The 25,533-nt window shown below is 34.4% G+C and overlaps 5 protein-coding genes across 7 annotated transcripts; 4 read left to right on the top strand and 1 right to left on the bottom strand.

Moving 5' to 3' along the window:
• The first annotated feature begins 8,102 nt into the window (after window positions 1–8,102).
• Window positions 8,103–11,531, top strand: LOC110722701 (phosphatidylinositol 4-kinase gamma 4-like). Its single transcript, XM_021901986.1, has 2 exons — window positions 8,103–10,348; window positions 10,868–11,531. The coding sequence occupies exons 1-2, from the start codon at window positions 8,978–8,980 to the stop codon at window positions 11,240–11,242; spliced, it is 1,746 nt and encodes a 581-aa protein (XP_021757678.1). The 5' UTR covers window positions 8,103–8,977; the 3' UTR covers window positions 11,243–11,531.
• Window positions 11,532–13,379: 1,848 nt separating this feature from the next.
• Window positions 13,380–15,038, top strand: LOC110722570. Its single transcript, XM_021901834.1, has one exon. The coding sequence runs from the start codon at window positions 13,871–13,873 to the stop codon at window positions 14,579–14,581; it is 711 nt and encodes a 236-aa protein (XP_021757526.1). The 5' UTR covers window positions 13,380–13,870; the 3' UTR covers window positions 14,582–15,038.
• A 774-nt stretch (window positions 15,039–15,812) lies between these two features.
• Window positions 15,813–16,445, top strand: LOC110722514. The gene has a single exon (XM_021901784.1). It carries the CDS (start codon window positions 15,813–15,815, stop codon window positions 16,443–16,445), a length of 633 nt encoding a protein of 210 aa, XP_021757476.1.
• Window positions 16,446–18,120: 1,675 nt separating this feature from the next.
• On the top strand, window positions 18,121–19,020 carry LOC110722513. Its single transcript, XM_021901783.1, has 2 exons — window positions 18,121–18,270; window positions 18,430–19,020. Exons 1-2 carry the CDS (start codon window positions 18,121–18,123, stop codon window positions 19,018–19,020), a joined length of 741 nt encoding a protein of 246 aa, XP_021757475.1.
• Window positions 19,021–19,435: 415 nt separating this feature from the next.
• Window positions 19,436–23,265, bottom strand: LOC110722699 (GDSL esterase/lipase At4g10955-like). 3 transcript variants are annotated; one of them, XM_021901983.1, is made up of 3 exons: window positions 23,091–23,265; window positions 21,768–21,895; window positions 19,436–20,740 (listed from the first exon to the last, which is right to left on the bottom strand). In XM_021901983.1, exons 2-3 carry the CDS (start codon window positions 21,842–21,844, stop codon window positions 19,759–19,761), a joined length of 1,059 nt encoding a protein of 352 aa, XP_021757675.1. In that variant the 5' UTR covers window positions 21,845–21,895; window positions 23,091–23,265; the 3' UTR covers window positions 19,436–19,758. The 3 variants fall into 3 exon arrangements, with proteins under 3 accessions (XP_021757675.1, XP_021757677.1, XP_021757676.1); XM_021901985.1 differs by having other exon boundaries at window positions 21,768–21,887; XM_021901984.1 differs by lacking the exon at window positions 23,091–23,265 and adding an exon at window positions 22,968–23,066.
• Window positions 23,266–25,533: the final 2,268 nt, after the last annotated feature.

Genomic DNA, 25,533 nt, shown 5'->3' with positions numbered 1-25,533 from the left:
CACACATGGTAAAATTGCCTAAACCCACGACATAATACATGATCTCTAATGATTTCAACACTATCGACCACATTCACACAATTACAATCAACACAAGGACAATAAAGGCCTTTGCCTCCCAGTGTGCGTTGATAAGCTAAAGCCCTCTCGCAAAACTCTTGAACCCCATTCCAAAATTCCAATGTATCGCGTCTACCATACATCCAACCACGATCCTTCTCCATTTAGTAAATTGTCTCTAAACATATATATAGCACCATATAATTATAATGTGTAAGTGCTACATATTTTATGTAAATCAAATTCAAGTACAAAACATGAATATACCATTCATATAGTGAAAAAATGCATGTTTCCAAAGGGTCCTTATCACTCCAACCTAACCCATCCTTGAATGTCTACTCTCACTAGTGAATGTATGTCAACTTTCCAATTTTAAGGAAAATCCGGCAACATTTCCCCCTAGTTCTCCAAGTACACGATGTAGATAATTAATTACCCACATATGTACCCAGAGAACATAGTGAGGAAATGGTAAACCGAGATGTTCCTTAAAATCGAAAAGAAAACATACATTCACCACCTAAGTGAGAGTACACATTCAAGAACAGTCCCAACCGGGGACTATTCAAGACTTTCTCCTAATGAGAAAGCCTTGAACGGGTATCTAGGCATATGATGATGCAATTCAAGTATTTTATATATTGTTGTATTTATTTGCAATTAAACAATACACAAGTTGCAATTTCATGAATAAACTTTTATTAAATGGATGAATAGAAAGAAATATAGCTAAGTAAAGTTTAGTAGTCATACCAATTGCAATATAGCAACTACCCACTTGAGCTCAATATGTACGTAGTCCTCAAGCTAATTAAACTCTTGCTTCAATTCACATATGAATCTATATATTAAAAAAACAAAAATTAGCAACGTCACTAATTCTCTAATATATTCACAAATCTCTAATGTATTCACAATTCTCTAATTTATTCACAATTCTCTAATGTATTCATAATTCTTTAATTTATTCACAACTAATTAAGTGGCAATATCACTATTTCTCTAATTTATGCACAATTCTCTAATTTAATCACAATTCTCTAAATTATTCACAAATCTATAATGTAATCACAATTCTCTAATTTATTCACAATTTTCTAATTTATTCACAACTAATTAGAAGCAAGGTCACTAATTCTTTAATATATTCACAATTACCCATTAAAACAACCTAAAATTACACATTAAAACATACAAAAACTCAACTAATTAAGTAACATTTTTACTAATCTCTATTATATTCATAATTAATCATTAAATCAACCTCAAAATAAACCATTAAAACATACAAATTTTTCAACTAAGGTACAAGGTAATGCAAAATTACTCTAATCTATAATATGTATTCAAAATTACTCTAAACATACAAAATTACTCTAATGTATAATATGTATTCAAAATTTCTAAATAAACAACCAATCCAAAAATTAAAAAAATTAGAAAAAAATTATATACATTCCTTGACTTTAATTTTCTTAACAATAATTGTTCAAAATGCTATTGAAAATAATAGAATTACATATTTCAAAATAATTGTTCAATTTTTAACAAAAAAAAAAAACTTACCCTAAATTAGTTGGAAGACTGTGCGCGCTGGTGGAGGTGGAGGCGTGCTGTTGTACGTGTTGATGGAGGTGGAGGCGTGCTGCTGTACGCGGAGATGGAGGCGGTGCAGCAAAAGAAGGTGAATTTGATGAGAAGAGCAAAAGAAGGCGGTGCTGTACGCAGGAAAAGAAGAGCAGGGCTGCAGCGCGGCGGTTGAAGGTGGTGCATCAAAAGAAGGGTCGAAGGTGGCGCGCCGGCAGAGAAGAGGAGAAGAGAAGAAGAGAACAGCGCTGCGGCGCGGCGGCAGACTGAGGCTTCTTCAATTCGAACAGCAGGGCTGCGGCGCGGCTTCTTCAATTCGAACAGCAGAGATGGAGGGAAAAGGAGGGGACGGAGACTAGGTTATGGGTTTTCTGGTGGTGTTCAAGGTGGCAGCAGTGGTGGAGGGAAAAGGAGGGGACGAAGGCAGCAGTGGTGGTTTTCTGGTTTGGGTTTTTCGAATGAAACAGTGAAGGCCAGGTGAATGGTTAAGGAAAGGAGGAAGAAAGAAGGGGGAAGAAAGGAGGGAATGAATGAAATAAAGGGCCGGTTTTTTTTTTGTTTAAAAAAAACCACCGGTTCACTAAGGCACCGGTTCAAACCGGTGCTTTTTAGTTTTTTGGCACCGGTTTGAGTTGAACCGGTGCCTTTTACCAACTTTTTTAATCCCGCCCATTTTTGGGTCGGGTTTTGGCACCGGTTTGGCTTAAACCGGTGCCAAAAGGGGGTTGCCTTTTTGAATTTTTCTACTAGTGTTTTTTCTTTTTTTTTTCTATTAATTTTTTTAAAACCAATAGGATAGTGACACGTGTCTGTTATGGGCCCACTAACGGATTCCATCCAAAAATCCGTTAAGTGGTGGTGAAATCAACTTTTTGGTTTTTTTTTGTGGTGTTATAATAAAAGTTTTTTTTTTAGGTGTTATTATCAAAATTTGTGTTTTTTTTGTGGTGTTATTTTCTAAAATTTTCTTAAAATTATATGATATGATATCATATCATATAACTAATATATAAAGTTAAACTTTTAGCCAAGTTACGAGGCAACGACACTTGGCGTTCCAACTTTTTGCCAAGTGTCGTGCCTTTCAGCCAAGTTACGAGGCAACGACACTTGGCGTTCCAACTTTTTGCCAAGTGTCGTGCCATGTTGGATAGAATTAAATAGACAAAGATTAAAAAAAAAAAGTTGGTTTAGAATTCTATTTGGATAAAATTTTAGAATAAAATATTTGGTTTAGAGTTTTATTTTTGATAAAATACGAATATATCAGATGTACAAATTGAATTATAATTTTTGATAAAATACGAATATATCACACGGCAACGGCAACGACGAGGAGGCTCTGAACCACCCTACACTGATGGAGCATCCAATTTTGGCGGATTACAAGAACAACAGAATGATCGCGTGCTTCAACAATATCTCAACGATGTATGCCTACTATCCGAGTCTTGATCGATGGGAATGTGTGACTCAAGACTTTATAGGATGGTGTGAGGGAAGAAACCCTGTGACTATGGCTGATGGGGTTATCTATGTTCATGACCCCAAATCAAAGGGATTCTTTATGGCATATGATACAGAAACCAAACAATGGTTGAATGTTCGACTGTCCCCTGAGGCTGAGTCTGTTCATGAGGACTGTAAATATTATCTCCATCATCGATTTAAACATTTACATCATCGGGGCAATGGCTTGCTATGCTTGTTCGTTTCATCCGTTGATATGGTAGACTATTCCCCCACTACCCCTGTTCATCTTGTCCAAGTCAAAGTCAACATTAATCAATCTAAGGAGGTGCTTGTCACTCCTTTTTCTTCTCAACACTATCATCTCAACTCTCGCTGCTCTGCTTTTCGCTACCTCCCTGTCTAGGTAACCGCTTATTTAATTCATGGATTATGGTAATATTGGATTTTTTTGGTTTCAGAACAACATTCATGGGGTTTCCCTCCTAAACAGGTGTTGTCAAGTATTGCATGTGTTTATGGCCTTATTTATTGACCACTTTTTTTTTTGACAAGATTATTGAGTACTTGTACTTATAGCTTTATTGAGTTGCCTTATTTGATTATTTCAAGTTGGGTCGTTTGGTCAATGTAAAAAATAGGCTTTTCTTGGACATGAGTCACATGACTATCGATGGACAATGTATTGGATAAAGTTGATATGGGCCCAAAACAATAGCCTAATTCATAAAAAAAAAAAAAAATAATAATAATAATAATAATAATAATAATAAAAAAAAAAAAAAAGATAATTTTAAAGGGTAATGCTAGATTGCTAATTTGCTAAAGATATGTATAAAATTAGAAATTTATGACAAAAATACCCCTGTAGATTAGCGTAATTAGTGTATTTTTTTGTCATTTTCTAAATTTGTACAATTTTCAAGAGTTTTTAATGTTTATATATTACCTCCGTTACATATTATTTGCAACTATTAGACATTTTTCTTCTCGATTTTATGTCAAATCGTTGTAAATAATACGTAACGGATAAGGGCTATGTATATCATTTTCACTTTTTTATTGAAAGCATTAAATTTTAAATACTTAAGAGTAAAGTTTAATCTCCGTGTAACATTTTATTTAAAAAAAATAAAAAAAATTCACATATCTTATGTCTCTCTTTATTCTATTTCCTTAGTTGTTTATTGGTCCGCCCAAGTGAAATATTTTATACACACTCGTATATTGTGCATCCAACTAACCTAAATTTAGTTAACAAAATGTTTATGAGGGTAACGTACACCCAGACGTATATAACGATCTCTCCCGCCCATCTATGTCCCACATTGATTCAACTCGCTTTGAGCTATCAATGGATTGTCTACTCTTGAACGTCCGCACCCGACCCACCCAATGACCTAGGATACCCACAAGGCCACAATCAATAATCCAAACAAACATTTAATTAAGTGTCCATGACATCAATCATAACCAACATATAGATAGATTTTGGCCTGAGGTCGCTTAGTTTAGCTGGCCCAAAAGTAGACGTTTTTTGCCTTACATAAAGTCAATTTTCCATGAATTATCGAATATCATTTTGCATTTGATATGCATATGCCTTCCGAGGATATCAGTATATCACTCATTCACTCATACAGTATCAGCGATTTATATTATCTGTTTAATTATGTTCGCCCGACAACACTTTAATATTTAATTTGTATGATTAAAGATGATACACATGAATACATCTATTATTCATTTTCAACATTTGGTCGGTTTGGATTTCATGAGCTTATCTGCTTATATCTTTAATATTTAATTAGGCCTGTCAGCATTAGTTACAAAAAATATTAGTACACGACTACACTAGCTAACATCTCTATTTTTAAAAAAATGACTACTGTATAAAAATTGAGAGCTTAAGTCCATATGTCCAATTAACCATTGGGCAAAAGATAGGAAAGACAATTGTTTTTGGAGAGATTTTTACTAATTTTAGGTGTTATAATCTTAAGTTTGAAAATTTTAGATTAAGAAATGAGAGGATGTTATTATCCTATACCCTAATGGAAGGGAGTGAATCAAATTTCAATATTGCACGCTTTTGAATGATTACAAAGTTTACTAATATCTAATCATATATTTCTAGACTTAGGGCCTAATCACATTTGTTGAATTGAGTTGAAATGATAGAAGCTGAATTGAACTGAAATTAAGTTGAAGTGAACTTGCCCTCAAACTAGTATTGACATGTGTGTCAAGTTTAACTGTGTTAAGTATTTAGGAACGAATAAAATATTAAACTAAGATCATATAATTGTCATTCAAAATATCCATCTTATACTTTATATTATAAAGAGACGTATAGTCCATATTTGATACTGTAATGAGCAATGGCTGATGAGTATATATCTACAAGTAAAATCTAAGGATAATTGTATGACAAAAAGCGCAAACATCCATGCTTTGATTGCCAGATATCCTCGTCGTTCACTGTATGTGCAATGTATACTATACTGGTTCATTGTATGTTGCTATTTTAAGCTTTAAATGGGCGCACCCGCCAGCAACGGCATTATGAGTATTATTTAAACCATTATATATTATTATTCTTTTGTTTCATAATCAGACAATTCAGAAGATCAGATGTTCTTTCTTTTTCCTTATACAATCAATATTCTATTGAAAATCATATCATCTCCAAATCCATAGAGTTTAAGTTTGATCATTTGTAAAATTTATTTCCTTTTTCATTCTTTCTTCTTAACTCAATTTCAGTGGGATTGATCATACACGTACGACATGTTAGAAAATCTCAATTGTCTATACGAATCATTTTGATTTCCTTATATTGATAGTATAAATTAGGGGTGAGCAAAAATTCAGAGTACTCTGATATGGAATCGGAACCTGTTAGGAACCACAGGTTCCAAACCCGGAACCTGTTGATCAGGTTCCGGTTCCAGGTAATAAAATTTTGGATCTAGAACCTGTAGGGTACCCTGTTAGTACAGGTTCCCTATAGGGTACATGAAACCGAAACTATATGGTATTAAAAATTCTAGACAATTAGTGTTGGTTTGTTATATTTGAAGTACTACACTAAAGTTGTAAGCTTTTATTGTGATCATCTATTTTAAAAAAATAAAAAATTGTCACAATTTATTATCAAGTAACTATTAAACTTGCTTTGACAGATAGGGTACCCTTTTTAGGAACCGGAACCTGCAGGTTTTGGTTCCGGTTCTCAATTCTTAGGAACCTGTTGCAACAGGTTCCGGTTCCGATTTCTATTTTTAAGAACCTGTTGCAACAGGTTCCGATTCCGGGTCCTAATATTTTTACAAGGTACCCTGTTAAGCTCACCCCTAGTATAAATATGTCAAATTTTCATAACAGCCAACGTCGTAATATGATATTATATGTGTGATTGTTCTTAATACGCATTGTTTGATAATTAGAGACCACTATTTATCACAAAGTAGTTTTTAGATGGCTATACTATAAAAACCTACGACGTTAAAGTCATTATTTCCGTAAAACTACACGAAGTACATTAATTTATTTATCACGTTATGATGTAAGTTTTTCCTCATTAACAACATTCGAGACATCATCTGAAAGCGAGAATACTCAGGCACTCAGCTTCTTAGTTTAAATGCAAGCATCAAAATATAGATGCAACTAAAAAGGAAAGGGACATATTCTGGGAGGCCGCTCCTTCTGTTTGGTATCACAGTTGACGAGCGTTTACAAACTTACAAGTTACAACGGGAGTATTAACGGATCTTTTCACAATTACACAGTTTACTTTTACACAAATAGTTTAACAGAATTTTTAACACCGTTAATCATAGAAACAGTCTAAAAAAGTTGCAAAAACTTCACTTTCAAATTGATTGCAGGCTTTAATATTTAAAAGAGATTGTATAATGTGTCATATTCAGTGAAAAGGTAGAACAAAATCGTGCACCCATACAAGCTTTTACTTTTGTCTCTTGTTAATTTAACAGCAGTTTTCAAATGTTTCTTGTAGAACTAGTTCTTGGAATTCTGAATATCCTTGTAAAATAACAAGTTATGTTCACATTGCCGACTTCCTCTAGTGAAAGTGTAATATAACATGTTCACCATCTTCAAAATTGTTTATACCATTTGCTTTTAGCCTTTTAGATCTATGAAATGGTGTTAATATGCTTTAAAATTTTGTGGCCTTTAATTAGTTTCTTAAGGAGGTTATTGGAGTTGTATAATTGATTTGCAGCTTCTTAATGACATTAAATGTTGTGAGAAAAGTATGACATAAATGTTTTAAAACGCAAGTACTTAAATTATCAAGTGGTATGTGATGACAAATGGCAATTGAATGAGGCGAAGGGATCAATATGTAGACGATTGTTACTGTGTTTCACCATTTCCGACAACATTAAATTACTATATCCTGCAACTGAAACCATCATAAATTTGATTACCTCATTGACACATGCTATTCATATGCTCACAAAGAGGATTGGAGTTTGTTAACAATACACAAGATTTGTGAGATGGCATATGTGATCATCATACATCAACACTTATTGGCATATACGCGCCAAAAATATTTAATGTTGACCGAATAAAGTTTAAATACTAAATCAGTGCTAATCAAGAATTTCAAAGTGTTAACACAAATTGATAGCTCATGTGCTCCACTATATCCAACTAAGCGCACTCACTATGGATTCAGCTCAAGTATACACCCGCACAAGGCACAATCGATCTACTTACATTGAATTGTGCTAACATCTGTCTTAAATTCTCAAATCACCACTTTAACCCGGATCTAGTACGATATATTTTGACATAAAAAAATCAAGTATAGAATTTTCCGAATATTTCGTAGTATCCATGGTACATTCGGATGTAAAATGTTAGCCTCTACATCCTCCACCTATGGAGTCAATGAGTCCTCCTAAACCAGTCAAAATAAATGCTGTTAATTATTATCCTGGCAAAACAAATTAACACTAGTCGTTGCCCAAAATTAAAATCCATTATTTCTGTCAGTCAAAATTTGTACATATAAAGCCAACGGCTACCCCATACTCTCTCTTCCTCTCACTCTCTCTTAGCTCAATTTTCGGCGAAAACTTCGTTCAATTTGGAATCAACAAAAATTCTCAATCCAAAAATGTATCAAATCCTAATCTGGGTAAAATTACCTGTTTTTCAATTGTTCGTTAATTGACTGACATCTGGGTATCTCTTGTTTTCACCATTTAATCCCCTCATTCTCCTTCATTTTTTCCTCGATTCTTCCCGTTTTCCCTGGTAAGAATCCATTTTCTCCCTCTTCCAGAAAATTAATTTCCTCTGCTTTCAAACGCTTAAATTTTTTTACTTGGTTAATTTTTCGCTTCATTTTTTTGTGATTTGTTGTTGATTATCAACTGGGTTTGATTTATTATTAATTTTTGATTGAAGAGAAGGGAGAATAGTTAAGAATGTAGGTTGGATTTTTCTGGGTCTAGCAATTGAAAACTTCAGATTCCTTCCATCTTATTCAATTAAGGTTATATCTATTTTTGTTTATGATTTTTAGTTTTGCCCTTGTGTGTAAAGAGGCCATATAATAAAACTCTTCTTAATAATCTGTAAAATGTAAATTTGTTCATAGTTTTGTTTGAATAATTAGGGTCTTCTTTTTTCATATAGGGTATTTTAAATTTAATTTTGTTTGCTATATTGGCCAATCTTCAAGGAATTAGGCCAGTTCAATTTGTAATCTAGGCTAGAATCTTTTAATGTTGTAAATATACTCATTAAAAGAGAAAAGCTGAAGAAAAAAAAAAGGGTTCTTGGGGTGCAATTTAAGGGGAATTTAAGGACAATGTCTGCTGGTGCTGGTATTGCTTTGAGTTCCATTCACGAAAATATGGTGCATTTCCCCGGTTATGCTGATAACCGGGTGGATTTGCACTCGAACGAGTCGATTTTAGTATATCTTAGTGTTGCCGGGTCTGTGATTCCTATTCGGGTTTTGGAATCCGATTCGATTGCATCTGTTAAACTCAGGATCCAAACTTGTAAAGGGTTTGTAGTTAAGAAACAAAAACTTGTGTATGGAGGTAGGGAGTTGGCCCGGAATGATTGCCTAGTTAAGGAATATGGTGTCACTGGTGGGGATGTGTTGCATTTGGTCCTTAAGCTATCTGATCTCCTAGCCATCATAGTTAGCACAGCTTGTGGGAAGGAGTTCGAGTTGCAAGTCGATAGGTATCGAAATGTTGGGTACCTTAAGCAAAGAATCTTTAAGGAAGGAAAGGGATTTGTTGATGTTAATGATCAAGAACTCTTTTGTCAAGGTGAGAGGCTTAAGGATCAGAGGCTAATTAATGACATTTCTAAGACCAATGATGGTGTTATCCATTTGCTGGTTAAGAGATCAGCCAAAGTTAGGGCTATTCCGGTTGAAAAAGATGTTGAACTTTCGGTAGTGGCATCGGATATTAGGCCTAGGGATAAAAGTGATGAATGCAAGAAACCATCTGGTGAGCTGCGTCCTTTATCTAAGAAGGCGCCTAGTAGAGATTTTTTGTTAGAACCTGTCATTGTTAATCCTGAGATTGAATTAACATCAGCAATACAGGACTTGATTAACTCATCATTTGATGGCTTAGATAAGGGTAAACAACCAATTAAGTCCACTGAAGGCACTGGAGGAGCCTATTTCATGCTAGATCCCTCAGGACAGAAGATTGTAGCTGTGTTCAAGCCCACTGATGAGGAGCCTATGGCTGTCAATAACCCACAAGGCCTTCCCATCTCAGAAAATGGTGAAGGGCTGAAAAGGGGAACGAAAGTCGGGGAGGGTGCATTGAGAGAAGTTGCTGCTTACCTTCTAGATTATCCAAAGGATGGGCCTCGCTCATCATCTCGTGATGTAGTAGGTTTTTCTGGGGTGCCTCCTACTGCAATGGTCCGGTGTTTGCACAAGGGATTCAACCACCCAGAAGGGTTTGAATGCACATCGAATGATGTGAAGATTGGATCTTTGCAAATGTTCAAGGAGAATGATGGTAATTGCGAGGATATTGGTCCTCAAGCTTTCCCTGTGGAAGAAGTTCACAAGATCAGCGTCCTTGACCTGAGGTTGGCCAATGCTGATAGGCATGCTGGGAATATTCTTTATAAGAAAAATGCTGAAGATGGCCGAATTGAACTTATTCCAATTGATCAAGGCTACTGCCTGCCTGACAGTGTAAGATTTTTTCTTCCCCCTATCGCTTTCATTGCTTCTATATCTTGTGTTTGTTATTTAGGATAAAGCCCTCTTGGACTAAGAAAAGAGAATTTATTTGACTGTATCATGCACAATCTCTCGTTAGTCATAACCGATGCTATTTACACAATACATTATGATAACTGCGCACATTGTTTCTATAATTTTTGTGGAAATAGGAAACATACAACCATGAGTACTTGGAAAATTTACATTATAATCTTGTGATTTTAATGGTAAGTTGAAATTACTACGTGAAATCTGGAATACAACTTTATGAACACATTACAAGTTTATGGCTGCCATGTTATAGTTTGTTCTATGTGAATAACATTAGCCAATATGAATCTTACAGGCACCAATAACATGAAATCTGATGTTGGTTATATTCTGCTTGACCTGTAGCCATGTACTTTAATAGCATGCATGCACACTAATACTTCATCATTATATGAATGTGGTTTGAGCCTTTTAATTCAAGCCTTCTTCTTTTGGCAGTTTGAGGATTGCACGTTTGATTGGCTATACTGGCCACAAGCCCGTCAATCCTTCTCCCCGGAGACCATTAAGTACATAAAATCACTTGATGCTGAACAAGACCTTGCTTTGTTGAAGTTTCATGGTTGGGATGTACCTATTGAGTGTGCTCGTACTCTACGCATCTCCACGATGTTGTTGAAGAAAGGAGCAGAGAAAGGCCTGACCCCTTTTGCCATCGGAAACATCATGTGCCGGGAAAATCTGACCAGGGAATCTGTTATTGAAGAAATTGTTAGTGAAGCTCAGAGACAGTCAATTCCTGAAATGAGCGAAGAAGGTTTTCTTGAAACTGTTTCCCAAGTCATGGATATGCGGCTAGCTGAGCTGAAGTAACTAATGAGATGTGTTATATAGCCATCTTTAAGTAATACTACAGAGTATCTATTATCATTGTATTGTATGTTATGTATAGTCTGAAAGCTTTAGCAGTCCAGTTTTGGAGGGACTGATTGCCCCGTGCCTTGTGGGATTTGTCTTGAGATTATTTGTTGCTTCTGGTCTTTGAAGCGATAAATTTTAAACTTGTATCAGAGAACAGAAGAATGCCATTATGAAATAAGACAACTATCAGATCCAACATATAAGGTCTGATTTCTGTAATGAATCGCAGCGGTTTTTGTATAGTTAAACCTTGCTATTTCCTTATATTTCTGGAAAATTATTCAGTTATTATGTTGATCTAGCTCCAATTGAATGAAATCATGCTTTTGGTGTTTCCTCAGTTTGCAATAAAGAGCAGTTGAATGTATAATACGAAGTATCACATGCTGAATTTGTCAGACGCTCTGCACATAGATTTTACTGTGATCTTGTTTCTAACTTGGATTTACAATCAGCAATACACAGATTTACTTAAAGTTTTAACATTGATGACTATGATGAATAAGGTAATTCTGCAAAATGGAATGTATATGGAAAGCTGTTAGAGAGGAAGATAATCATGAATATACAACATTTCTACCTGTTTTCGTTTTACTACTACAAATCATAATTATGACTACCAAGTTTGTTTTATTGTGCCTTCTACTCGAAGAAATCTATGTCTATATATGTGCTTGTTCGGTATCAGTGTATCACACATATATATTGTTTCTATTAGTGATAATGATTTAAATCTCTTTCAAAAAAAGATCTCTATAGTTAAAGCGATGATGGCAACGCATTTACTCCATATAAGAAGTTTTATTACTAAGATTTTTCTTTGTACATTGATACATTCGTCAACACTTCAATAGAAACTTATGTAGAATAAAGTATATTTATATGTTGATATGCATCTAGACAAATATTATGTTGTACATTCGTCAACACTTCAATAGATTTTTTTTTTTGGTGTTTAGAGAGCCACAAGGGCGGGGGTGAAAATCGATCCCAGAATCTCCTAAAACCGGGAGAGAAACTCTTACCACTTGAGCTATCCCTCACTCTCATTTATTATTGTTAGTGGAATTGTTGAAAATTGGGCTCAATAACAGTCAGTGACATTCTTTTCTTGGGCTTCTACTACCATCTAGTTGGGCCAATATCCTTTTTTTTTTAAAAAAAATACGATTTCTTGTTTAGAAAAACTTTTTCAAATTTTTTTCCCGAAAAATTATTGTTTAGAAATACTACTCATAGAATAATACGGAGTACTCCATTTCTCAACACAAAAAAAAAAAAAAAAACGGAGTACTCCATAGTCCATACAATTTTTTGGGAATATTATTGTTTAGAAATATAATACTCCAGACAATCAATATTGCACAAACATTGATTAGTGATTAATTAAGTACGAGTATATAAGTGCAAATGATTTAATTAATTAAGATATGATTAAAGACAACAAATTAGCATCGAGTCCCTCTCCATTGGTTCTAGGGATAGGTGATCGAAGCATAAAACTTAAAAAAAATCCACCATGTTTGTCTAGCATTGCATTGTCCATCCAGGCAGGGGTAACATAATTTCCATGGCTCAATGTTTCTCATCACAACATTCAACAACCCAATGTTTGCCTTTTTAGCTTCAAATTTCTGTCATGCATTGTAATTTTGCATATTTTAATCATATTTATTACAAAGTACATTTTATATAATCTTTCTTTTTTGAAAGGCATATACTCAAACCTAATATGTTAACTTAGTTTAATGTGGTCGTTTGATTGAACATAAAAAGTTACATTTTTCCTTACATGCACAATTTCTATATATTTTCACTTCCTAAATTTTGATTAACATTGTTTGGTTGAGCATATGAAGTTGGAATTTCTATCAAAAGTTAACCGTGTAGTTTACCAAAGGAAAGATATAAAAACAACAAATAACGTTAATATATGTTAAAATATATCTAAACAAAGACAATAATGTGAATATATATTACTTAAACATTAGCCTTTAAAATCCAGGAAGCGAATTGCTATTATAAACTACGGATTACTTCGTAGATTTCTATCAATATATAGTTTAATCTTTATCAATGTTATTACTTTAAAATTACTAGAAAGACAATTATACCTCTATGTACCTTTCTAGATCCGCCTCTATTAATGTTCTTTTCAAATTAAGCCAAATTTTGTTAGGCTCATGACAACCACAATCAAATAAACTCCATATCACCAATCCACCTCAATTCACAACCAAACCACACAACCTATACAATCCAATCATGCAATCACTTCACATGAACATCATGAACTATAAGATATGAACTTATTGAACATTTGAACTACATATAGTCCTCCACTCCTCCCTACGTGACAATATTTTTTTATTTTGTTTTTTTATTGAAAACACAAAACCCAAGAAAACACAAAAAGAAAAGTCACACTTTCACACTTTATTACTTGACTCTCCCCACACACACTCCCCTCTCTTTTGACTTCCTCATCATCCACTCTCATTTCCCTCCACAATCACCCCCTTCTTTCAAACCAAACCACTCTCAATTCTCAAACATCCAAACACACAAACTAAACCCACTATGAACCACCCCACCAAACCACCACACCACCCACCATACCGCCACCCACCACCACCACACCATCCACCACACCACCACCCACCACCACCACACCGCCGCCCACCAAAACCCCCCAAACCCAACCGAACCACCCTAGCCTCCTGCATTGTAGCCACCATCTTCCTCCTCTTCCTCATCATCATCGTCTTCATCGTTTACTTCTCCCTCTTCAAACCCAAAGACCCCACCATCTCCGTCACCGCCATCCAACTCCCTTCCTTCACTCTCTCCTCCAACGCTTCCGCCGTCAGCTTCACCTTCTCCCTCTACGCCGCCGTCAAAAACACCAACCACGCCGTCTTCTCCCACTTCGACAACTCCCTTCAACTCCTCTACGCCGGTAATCAAATCGGGTTCATGTTCATTCCCGCCGGAAAAATCTCCGCCGGTAATACGGAGTACATTGCTGCAACGTTCTCCGTTCAGGCTTTTCCGATCTCGAGAACGGGACCGGCGACGGCGCCGGAAGGGAATATTCCGGCGATGGTGGGGAATATTCCGGTGACGGATGGGATAGAGAGAGTGAAGCCTACAATGGAGCTTGAAATGAGGTTGGAAATGGTGGGAAGAGTGAGAGTTTTGTGGGTTATTAGTCATCATGTTGAAATTGGTTGTGATTGTCGAATTTCTGTTGCTGTTTCTGATGGATCTGTGCTTGGTTTCCATTGTTAGAAGGGAATTCTTGCTAACTTTACTGGGTTTTTTTTAGAAGGAATGTTTTTTGGGATTTGTGTTTTTTTTTTGGAAGGAATTTTTAATGGCGGATTAGTTTATTAGTTTGCTGTAATTGTACAAAGTTTAACTTACTCCATTGTAGAATATTGAATTGGTTTTCAGTTTAAATTTCACTAATGTGGGAAATGTTTTGCTCTTCTGTTCCTTGCTTAGCATTGTTATAATCGAAGTACCCAACGACAACTAGTTTAGTTGGCTAAAATCTCAACGTATCTTATTTGTTATCAACAGCCGGTACGTGATAGAAATTTATGTGTGTTTCAGCTTATCATACTCATGAATCTAACATGATACTCCTAAGAAGTTTACAATGTATTGGAAGATAGGGAGCATTACTACCTCACTAATGGAGCTCGTAGTTTAAGGAAATTTAGTTTCCATTCATCTTTTAGTAAAGTTTACTCCAACAGTCCTGCTCGCTGAAATTAAGCATCATTCTCTGACCTTTTTTTGTAAAGAGGTTGAGGAAAATTTGAGGGTGATGCATCTTGCATGAATCGCATTTTATATTAGCTCATTTAGTGCTTTCAATGGCATAATGTGAGTACAACTGTTCGAATATGAGAGTATTATTATTAGGAATTTTATCACTATCCCTGTTGCATATTATGTGCAACTTTGAAATTTTAATATCTCACAAATAATGACCAAAAGTTGCACGTAATATGTAATAGAGGTAGTAAAAAACATTCTCTCTCACTCCCTAAGAAAATTGCTCACTTTATTTAATCTTTTTTTGTTAATAAATTTACATCAAGCCTCTATTTAACGAAAAAACATAAACAAACAAATTTACAAAATTCAACACAAACTCTTCATAAAGTGAATATTACATATACTACACACAATTTAATTTCTTATTTTCCGCTTAACAACCTCTACATACAGTAAAATTGTTTTGTGAGTTTAAACAAGGTGCTAGCTAGCCGTACAACTCCAGCATACTCCATCAAACTTATCCCATAAAATCTTTTCCATCATTTTTTAAAAAACATAATGATTAGAACTTTAACTTTTAATTAAAGAACTAATATAGACTTGACTATAACAATTAACAACCCCACTACACACTCAAGTCTCCTCCCATTTGACTCTCAAATCCATTATTTACCCTCTTAACTAGCCAATTCCTTCCAACAACAACAATCCAAATTACAACCCTTTAACAATGGTCAATGAAGAACCTCACCTTCCTCCATATCCTCATCAAACACCACATGATTTTGATCATGTTCATAATCATGAACATGAATTTACTAGTAACTCATCAAAATCCATGATCCTTATATCAATAACCATCCTCTTTTCAATCTTAATCTCCTTGTACATCAACTACAAACCAAGACACCTCTCCCTCTCCATCTACAACGTCCAAATCCCAACCTTCATCGGCTCTTACAGTGGCTCCACCGTTAGCTTCATCTTATCCTTCGAAGGCACGGTTTCGAACCCTACACGCTCCGACTTCTCTTACTCTAGCAGCACAGCCGATGTCTTCTACGCCGGTAAACAAGTTGGCTCCTTGTTCATCCCCGGTAGATTTGTCGCCGCCGGTCTGGAGAACGTCATGGAGGCTTCTATAAATGTTAACCCGGTTCCGCTGTCTACGGTGGGCTTGGGGTATATTCCGGTTATGTATGGATTAAAGAGGGCGCCGAAGCCGACGATAGAAGTGGAGTTGAGGATGAAGATAGTGGGAAGAAAGTCTCAGTCGTGGTTTTTTGATCGTCATGTTTGGACTGTTAATTGTCGTATTGGCATCGTTATTTTAGATGGATCTTTGCTTTATGTTTCTTGCTAGCTTACCTCTACGGTGAGGCTACATTAAGCTTACTATTTTCGTTTCATATTATTTGTAATTTTATAATATTTTATATGTTATAAATAATACCATAAAGTTACAAATAATATGTAATGGAGTTAGTATTTAAGTCGAGGAGCACCCGTAGTAAGTACTTCGTATTTGTTTGCTGAGTACTCCCCTTGTATTTTTGTTTATTTCTAAGAAAAACATTTTTACAAACCAAATTTAGCTTGATCTTAGGAAAGAAAGCACTTTCCAACCATGAAGTTGTAGGTTCAATCCCTACTAATGACAATTTGGGGGAGGAATTTCCTTACCTACCAAAAAAAAAAAAAAAAAAAATATTCAATATGAAATTTTAAAGATTTTAACAAATATCATTTACAAAACTATATTTTTTCTTAAATACGATAAGACAAAAGTCAATTTTGCATATATACACTTAATGAAACCGCTAATTGAGGGTTCGTTTGGCATTACTGTTGTTTTTGGTTTTTGGTTTTTTTTAAATCATATAATGAATCATAAATTAGTCAAATCACGATAATTTTGATAAGTGGAAACAGAAAAGTGAAAATAACTTTTTCTTATTTCTTGTTTTTGGTTAAAAAAAAAAAGTAGAAATTGAAAAAAAAATGCCAAACAAGCTTAAAAAAAAATTATGCTGATGTGGACGGTACATTCGAAATACAATACTCGTATTATAAAATGCGGCATAATTTATTGGAAAATTTGCAAATTGCAGCCATTTAAAGTTCGTATTTTGCAAATTGCAGCCATTTAATTTTTTTTTTTTGCAAATTGCAGCCCAAAAGTCCGTATAAATTGTAAATTGCAGCCCGATTTAATTTTTTCATCGGTTTACATGTTGAAATATCTTCAGTTAAGGTTTTAGGGGTCATTTTAGCCCTTAGGAACTCGAATTGAGCTCGGAATTAGCAAAAAAAAATAACGTAAGTGTCTCATATTTACAGTTTCCCACAAATCGATACATTTTTGTTACACAAAACGAGATACTTGCGTTATTTTTTTGCTAATTCCGAGCTCAATTCGGCCCTTAAAACCTAAAATGGCCCCTAAAACCTTAATCAAAGATTTTTCAACTTGTAAACCGATGAAAAAGTAAAATCGGGCTGCAATTTACAATTTATATGAACTTTTAGGCTGCAATTTGCAATTTTATTTTTAAATGACTGTAATTTGCAAAATACGAATTTTAAATGAGTGTAATTTGCAAATTTCCCTAATTTATTCAAAAAAAATGAGGCATAATTATTGTATTAAAAATACGTACGGAGTAGTATTATTTTTGAGCAATTAATATGGAAATCGCTCTCTAAAGGTGAAAATAGTCAAAATGTCAAATAGGCATTTCCATCACGGCATCACTAAAAAGGGTAAGGTGGTGTGACAAGGGCAATTCCGTAAAACTCACCAACAAAAAAAGCAACAAAATGGCTGAAAATGGTAAGCAAATCCTCAGATTCGTCATGTCATTACATGCATTTAGTAGAAAAACTGTACTGCAATTTGCCTCACTTACCCAAGTTTTTGAAATTCAAATTCATTCATGAATTATACTAGTACTAGCTAATACTACTTACATTTACATTATCTTTCTCAAAAAATTTCATCTTAATTAATCAATTAATCTCTATCATTATATATAATCATGGTGGTTACACGAAGACAAAGTGGTAAAGGAGGATCAACTGAAGGATTTGGAAGTGAGATTGGTACAAGAGGGAATCATAAGATTATGTTCAAGTATGAAAAAAGAGTTCTTAAGAAGAAATCCCCTCATTCTTCTTCTCCTGATCAGGTCAATTATACTTAAAACCATTTTATTTTTAAACTGTTTGAAAATTTTCTAATTTTGATGCTCAATTTTTAGCTTGTTTGATTATAAAGTTGAATGCTTTCTTAATTTCAGGGATTTTTAAACTTAACTTTGAAATATAGTACAGTCCCAAATACTTAGCTTTTAAATTTGAAGCATTTGTTAGTTGAGTCTGTGGACCTCCTCACCTCAGTTCTTGGTAAGTATGGGGACATTGGTGATAACTGCTCTATTGGATCGCCCACTATTCGTTCATTTTACATGCAGAATATCTGTGACATTGTCGAAAAGTTGAAGAATTCCAACTGTATCTCACTCATCACAAAATCTGAAGCTGAAAAATTGCTGGTTTTCCTTAAAGATGCTGAAAATGTATGCTTCAATGTTGGATGGCTCAAAAGGAGGATCAATGAGATATATGAAGGAAAGCAAGCATTCGCTATGCTCAAGGCACCTTCTGAGCTGAAACACTATCATGCAGAACAAAAGGCCAAGATTCATAGTGCAAAACAAAAAACAGAAATTTACAAGAAAGAGATTGCTATACATCAACAGCAGATTGATATGCATCAACAACAAATTCATGATCTGCAAGAAAAAATCCACACTGTCAATGCTGAGGTTGCTGTGTATGAGGAGGAAGCGCTGAACTCTGAGAAGGCAATTGCTGAGTGCAAAGCGAAGCTGAGACTTCTTGTTGGATTAAAATCCTTGGATCAAGGTTTGCTTTAACAAATATATGAGTGTCCTGACAAGCTCTTATTAGAATGATGGCCTATAGACTTCTTCTAACTATGCAGCTGTAGGTAGTCAAACAAGTGTTCTAACTTTTAACACCAATGTTGTAATAGCTAGTAATTGACAATATATAATGGTTTTAGCTGTGAATCTGTGATAACGTTCTGAACTTAGCAGATGTCTTCGAATGTCATTTGAGCACCTACTTCTCGTTAGCATCATGGTTGCTACGGCGCTAACTGTCATGAAATTTCGATAAATACAGTTTCCATCATCTGGTGCACTTGCAGCTCGGATGATTCTTAAGTTCTTAACAAACTCTCAGCTGAATTAGGTATTTTACTATTTTTGTTTGGTATTGACAATTTGCATATACCTAGTACAAGTTTATACTCCAACAATAACCAAGTTTTAGTGCAAGTAAGTATTCCATTTATACTGAAAATCAGGGTGATATACCATGATACTAGGTCTGAATTCTGATATTTTGATTTGGACTCGGAGGGATCGCTAGCATCCAACGACGACAAAACACAAGTTTACAACCATAAACTTACATATTAGAAGATCTCCAGTATAAAAAATTAGAACCAATCACTCTTCCTCTGATTAAATACAACACAACCACTCCACTAGACCACTAGTACTCCCAATTCAATGTCAACGAATGCAGATTTAATACAAAATAAGGAAAACTTCTAAGAAAAACTCCAATCTCCAGACCCAGGGATACTAGCTATACAGATAGGCACAAGTCTTGAAATTCACCTGTGACTCAGGTTGCCACCACTGCTGCAGAGCATGGGCTTTCTTCAAATCTGGGGCAGCTGCCAAGTTGATTGTTAAGCAAGCTGAGGGAAGGAGATGAACTGGATCTGCCTCTTTCCCGAATGCTGTCATCAAAAGACCCCCGAGGGAATGCTGAGTGGCCATTTTTTCAATCTGCCCCACCCCAAGCTTTTCCATCTTTTCCCTGTGCTGAAAATACCCAATATATTCCGAACATATATGATCAGCAGGATGTACATATAGGTTCGGGACCCATGTTGCTAAAGATGAGAAAGTCTCTACTGAACGATTCTTCTGCTGAGGCTGCTTCACAGCCATGGCAAACGCAAGTCCGGCAGTTATCACGCTGCCAGCAACTCGAATCCCATGTTTGACTCCCTCATGCTTAATTTGTTCTATTGGAGCCGATATGAATGGTGGGTTGAAGAGGAAAGTTGTGAGGAAGGTACCCATCACGGCCATTTCCTTTCCTGCAAGGATGGCCATGGCTGCTCCTAGAGAATGGCCTGCCAACCAAACGTTGCGATGTTGAGAAGAGGCTACCGTGTCTCTTACAGCTTGGACTGCGATTCTTGAGCGAGTTGCTTTGTGAAGCCCTTGGCGAAGGATATGAAGGTCCAGCTCAATGTCACGTGTTACGCTGTCTCGGCTGGTTAAGGTGCCTCTAAAGGCGATCACGTAATGTGGGATTACTTCCTTTGCTTTATCTGATGAGGATGTTTTCAACTCATATTCATATATGGCTCCAAATATTGATTGATCGACATCATCAACAAGCTGTCTGATGAGGCGGAAATTGAAGAACTCCCACCAAGGGGATGCAAGAGCATGCTTGGCATCGCGGTTTTCTTGACGGTCTCGCTCAAGGATATAGACCCCAGCAACAAGGGATGCAGCAACAGATCTCCGGTGATGTTCATTATCCCTAAATATGGTCAAGAGCAATAATTAACCTCCCATTCATCATAAAACTAAAAAATAACCTTTTTTTAAAAAGGTTTACAACAATTGCTAGAACACATGGTCAACTAAGCAAACAAGAGTAACAAATTCATGGTAAACACCAAAGCTCAATGCCTCAAACATATAAATACTTTGATTTCTGATGTCTTAAAGGCCTCAATTTTAATTAAATGATACTTCGTATTTTGCCAATGGCACATTGTCCCAGTGGAAAAGCTAGCCACTTATCTATCACAACTATAGGGTAACTGGTTGCCTTCTTAATCTATTTGTTATAATGAGCTGTAGCACAATGCCAAAAGTATGCTTTACTAAAGTTATCAAGGGAACAATAGACAGAGGAAAGCAAGAGGCTAGAGAGAAATACACAAAGCCAAAATAGGGGAAGGTGACAAAGTTACACATAAGTTGGAAAACATACACATCTAAACTCCAGCCATAATGTAAGCAAAATGATGGTAGACAAAAAATCTGCGGAGCTCAAAAATTATGAGAGCCACACCTGCTGCTCTATTCATAAAATGAAGCAGACAATAAACCCAAAATTCAAGATAACCGCATAGCTTTTGCTGTTTTGCAACATCCATCAAAATAAACATGTCTCAACTCTCAAGTCTTCAAAAGAGTTCCTCCCAAGGCAAGGTATAAAAGAAGGTCATGCATACACAACCTTACCCCTGTAATGGATCCCAAACACAACTGCCTACAGCTTAACAAAAAATTGAGAAGCATTGACTGATCATAGACATTTGATTTACAATTCAAGGACAAAGAATAGTAAGTCTTTTGGCTCTGTTGCAAATGGACAGAAAAGTAAGACGCATAATTGGTTAACTATTTTTTGGTAGCATATAAAAGCATAAATAACTTTTATGTAGCAATAGCATAATTTACTCAGTAATTAAGCAATTAATAGACTTGACACTCTCTATCTACTATTCTACCCTCAACACTATCAAACTGAATAGTAATGAATATAAAGGTCTTACCAATCAACAACTGTAAGGTGCAATGGTCCTATGGAGTAGAAATTCTCCCTGTCATATACAGGTGCTACAATAGCCATGACAAGTTTACGGTCTCCTTTCTGATAACCTCTGATGTACTATCTGAACTCCTGAAGACAGGATAAGGGGTTAGAAGTCATCTCGCCATAACAAGTCAGCAACAGACTGAGCAAACAATTATAGCTACATTCAACAAGCTGCATCATGTGCACATTTTAGAACTATCAATAAAAATGTTGACTATTTTCCCCTTATATATGATCGCACTTAACACACACACACAAGTACTTGATTTATCTTAGGCTCTTAGCATAGTTGAGTGCACGCTATACTATGAGATTATGATAATTGCCACATATGCTAAAGACAGGTGCAAAATACACCATAGGTAGTTTCCCCTCAAACTATATAACATTATTCCCTCGTTGAGAAATTAAATCTTCATCAATTACCACATAACATACAACCAAGAGAAGTGAACCAATTTAGCATTTTATGTACACATTCCACAGCCTATTAGTGATCTGCAAACAACACATCATCTCAACAAATCAAGTTCGTTCCAAAGCTGATTAAACATTTCAATTCACAATAATGAAAATCAGAAAGAATCAGCAAACAGCCGAATATCATTAGGCATAATCATTAATCAAATCACATATTCAATAAACGAAGAGCGAAAACAAATCAATGCTGTATGCTTTTCACATGGTTCATTGATTTTTCTAAAACTACAATCACAGTACACTAGGGTTTTCTTAATTCTATCTGGCTAGATGCGTTAACAATACAATAGCACCAAAGCCTCGAAATTCGTTCTGCTTAAGTGCTAAACCTTAAGAATAAGTAAAGTGCTAAAGCTCCATTGTCCAAAACACCTAAGATCAAAACAGTAATATTCCATGCTCCCAAAAAATAAAAAAAAATAAACATTCTTAAAAATTCATAAATTTGTTTAAATTCTAAACAAATGGAATCCCAAACTAACAATCATAAGAAAATTGCCAATCAATGAGCATTGAAATGACACTTATTAAAAGAACCCAAATCATTGGGCCTTAAAACCCAGATTTCTTCCCTAAAGTTCTAAACTTTAGATGCATTTCACTCTACTGGTAAAAATGAAAATGAGGAATTGCAACAAAACATAAACAATAATGTTCAAATTGATTAAAAACCAACCAAATTCAAAGAGGGGTTGCATAATTAAACAAGAAATTTAAAATGGGGTTCATCAAATGACAACATTTCCAGAAAATTAAACATTAATATAATAAAATACAATAAAAAGGGGGGAGTAATTACCTTAAAAATTGAAGAATAAAACCGACAATAATATTAATTATAAAAAGGGTTTGATGTTTGAATGTCGTATTCGAAAATAGGGTGGGAGGTTTAAGATGTTTCAACCTGGATATACAAGGAGATGCCCAGGATAGATCCCAGGGAATGAAAGTGATTTTTGTGTGTTTTTAACGTCAGAAAATCTCGGGTGGACCTGAGGTTTATACACACGCAACTGACATTATATTAAACATAGTGACCCTTAATTTTGACATAATAACCTTATTTTTAACATAGTAACCTTTATTAAAATTAGTATAACATTTAATATTATTGTGAACTTAAAGTACAACGTTATGACCCTAACTTTAACATAGTGACCTTTATTATTCAAACTAACCAGTATATAAAATATTTCATTAAAAAAATTAACCTTTTATAGCATACGGAGTATATATTATCAAAATGACTTTTATTTCAACATAGAGACCTTTTTTCTATTATAGTGACCGTTTTTTTTCTAATAAAACAACCATAGTTTCCCTAATGTTAGTGGTCCACAATAAATTAGTCCTAATGTTAGTGATCCACAATAAATTAGTGTGAACCAGGTCTATTTAAGAATTTATATTTGAACGTTACTTGATTTGATTGAAAGGTATTTGGAGTAATTTGTATTCAGGATAATTTTGTTACTCACCTCTTTTATGTCATGGTAGAATATTGAGTAGGATTCTAGGAATCTAGGATCACCTAATTTTCGCCTTTTAAGAAAAACTTTAATTGGGATTGATGTGTTATACGGAGTATTAGTACTTTACTATGGAGTAATTTGTAATGTGTCGATTGATCGAGAAAATAAGAGTACAAGTTTTATCTTCTTGATGAACTTGAAAAATAATTTAAGTAATATTTATTTCAATTCGATAAAGACTAGTTAAACTAAATAAATTCATTTATTGTTTCAAAAAAAAAATTATTTATCAATAAAATTAAGTTTTAATAAGTAAAAGTAAATTTAACAAAAATGATATCAAAAATAATGTCAAGAGAACATAGCCTTGGTAACATAATTAAATCGCTCAACTTTCACTAGTAATGGTGATCAAACTAATTGTACGACATTAGTTTAATTTACTTAGTTTTCACTTTGCCTAAATTTCGTCATCACTATTCAAACATGTAAGTTATTATTAGTTCTAATTTGTCATCTTAATGTATTTCATCTAAGCTTGTCATCCTTGAACTTGTGAAAATAAGGTGACAAGAATAGAATGTTGAACTATATTTAAGTACTATGTATATAACTTGTTAACCATAATTAATCTTATACTTTCTATGTTTCACAATAATTGCATCACTTTGACCTTAAATCTATAATCTATAGTAATATATAAAGTGAGAGGGGGTCATAATTAATCATATTCATGATTTCATCATTTTATAAAGTCATATATATATATATATATACATAGAATTAGGTATATAATATTTCAAAAAAAAAAGGATCGAGACATATAGATTTCTTATATTGCACACGCAATTTTGTGTGTGTCTCTTACCTTGTTGTATTATTAAAACCCAAGGGAACAACATGGTCACGCCATGTGTCACCCTTCCCACAACATGACTAGGCGACACATGTGTGTGAGGTGGCATCTTACGTGTCATGTCTTTCCCCAATATAAATTAAAACTCTATAACTTTAATTAAAAAAACAAAAAACTCTTCATATGTATAACCTCCAAATTTAATTCTATAACTTTAATTCTCTACAATAATGTTTAATTTTCATCAAAAACTCTTCATATGCATAACCTCCAAATTTAAATTTGACATGCTTATTTTAAATATATATTAATGAAAGATCATGTAGATAATTACTCCGTATATATTTCACTCACTTATTAAAAATCCGTATTGTATAACATTAATCCTTTTTATTAATTTTGATCAAATTTAATTATAAATTTACGATTTATTGGGGCATCGCCCGGGCCAATAACTAGTTTTTTTAATAATAATATATATATATATATATATATATATATATATATATATATATATATATATATATATATATATATATATATATATATATTTTGGTGTATTGTGATTAGCACCACAACAATCAAATCAATGACAAAAGGAAATTCTAGTAAATGTGTCTCCATTATTAGCCTGAGTCATTATAGAAGTATAGAGTATATGCTTAGAGCCTAATCCTTTTACCTCTTTAACAAAGAATCAAAGATGGCTAGCTTTTAACTCACACCAGGCCAGCCCATCCAATAATTAGGCAAGATTGACATTTTCGAATTTGTGAAAATAAACAAATGTTTTAAACAATTTGTCAATTCCACAAAACAATACTCTGTATTGGGTTATTAACTAGCCTTCTTGACTAATACCACACGTTCTTCGCATGTTTAGAGCAAATATTAAGATATGATATTTACATACA

Source organism: Chenopodium quinoa, unplaced genomic scaffold (assembly GCF_001683475.1).
Source record: "Chenopodium quinoa cultivar QQ74 unplaced genomic scaffold, ASM168347v1, whole genome shotgun sequence".
NCBI lineage: Eukaryota > Viridiplantae > Streptophyta > Magnoliopsida > Caryophyllales > Amaranthaceae > Chenopodium > Chenopodium quinoa.
The sequence above is the reverse complement of the archived record's forward strand: the minus strand, read 5'-3'. Positions and strand labels throughout refer to the sequence as shown.

Excerpts from the sequence above, each read along its gene's own strand:
- LOC110722701 (XM_021901986.1), top strand. The coding sequence starts at position 8,978 with ATGTCTGCTGGTGCTGGTATTGCTTTGAGTTCCATTCACGAAAATATG. Across the intron at positions 10,349-10,867 it reads GCTACTGCCTGCCTGACAGT|TTTGAGGATTGCACGTTTGA; the intron begins GTAAGATTTTTT and ends TTCTTTTGGCAG.
- LOC110722570 (XM_021901834.1), top strand. The coding sequence starts at position 13,871 with ATGAACCACCCCACCAAACCACCACACCACCCACCATACCGCCACCCA.
- LOC110722514 (XM_021901784.1), top strand. The coding sequence starts at position 15,813 with ATGGTCAATGAAGAACCTCACCTTCCTCCATATCCTCATCAAACACCA.
- LOC110722513 (XM_021901783.1), top strand. The coding sequence starts at position 18,121 with ATGGTGGTTACACGAAGACAAAGTGGTAAAGGAGGATCAACTGAAGGA. Across the intron at positions 18,271-18,429 it reads ATTCTTCTTCTCCTGATCAG|CTTTTAAATTTGAAGCATTT; the intron begins GTCAATTATACT and ends CCAAATACTTAG.
- LOC110722699 (XM_021901983.1), bottom strand. The coding sequence starts at position 21,844 with ATGGCTATTGTAGCACCTGTATATGACAGGGAGAATTTCTACTCCATA. Across the intron at positions 20,741-21,767 it reads CACCTTACAGTTGTTGATTG|GGATAATGAACATCACCGGA; the intron begins GTAAGACCTTTA and ends GACCATATTTAG.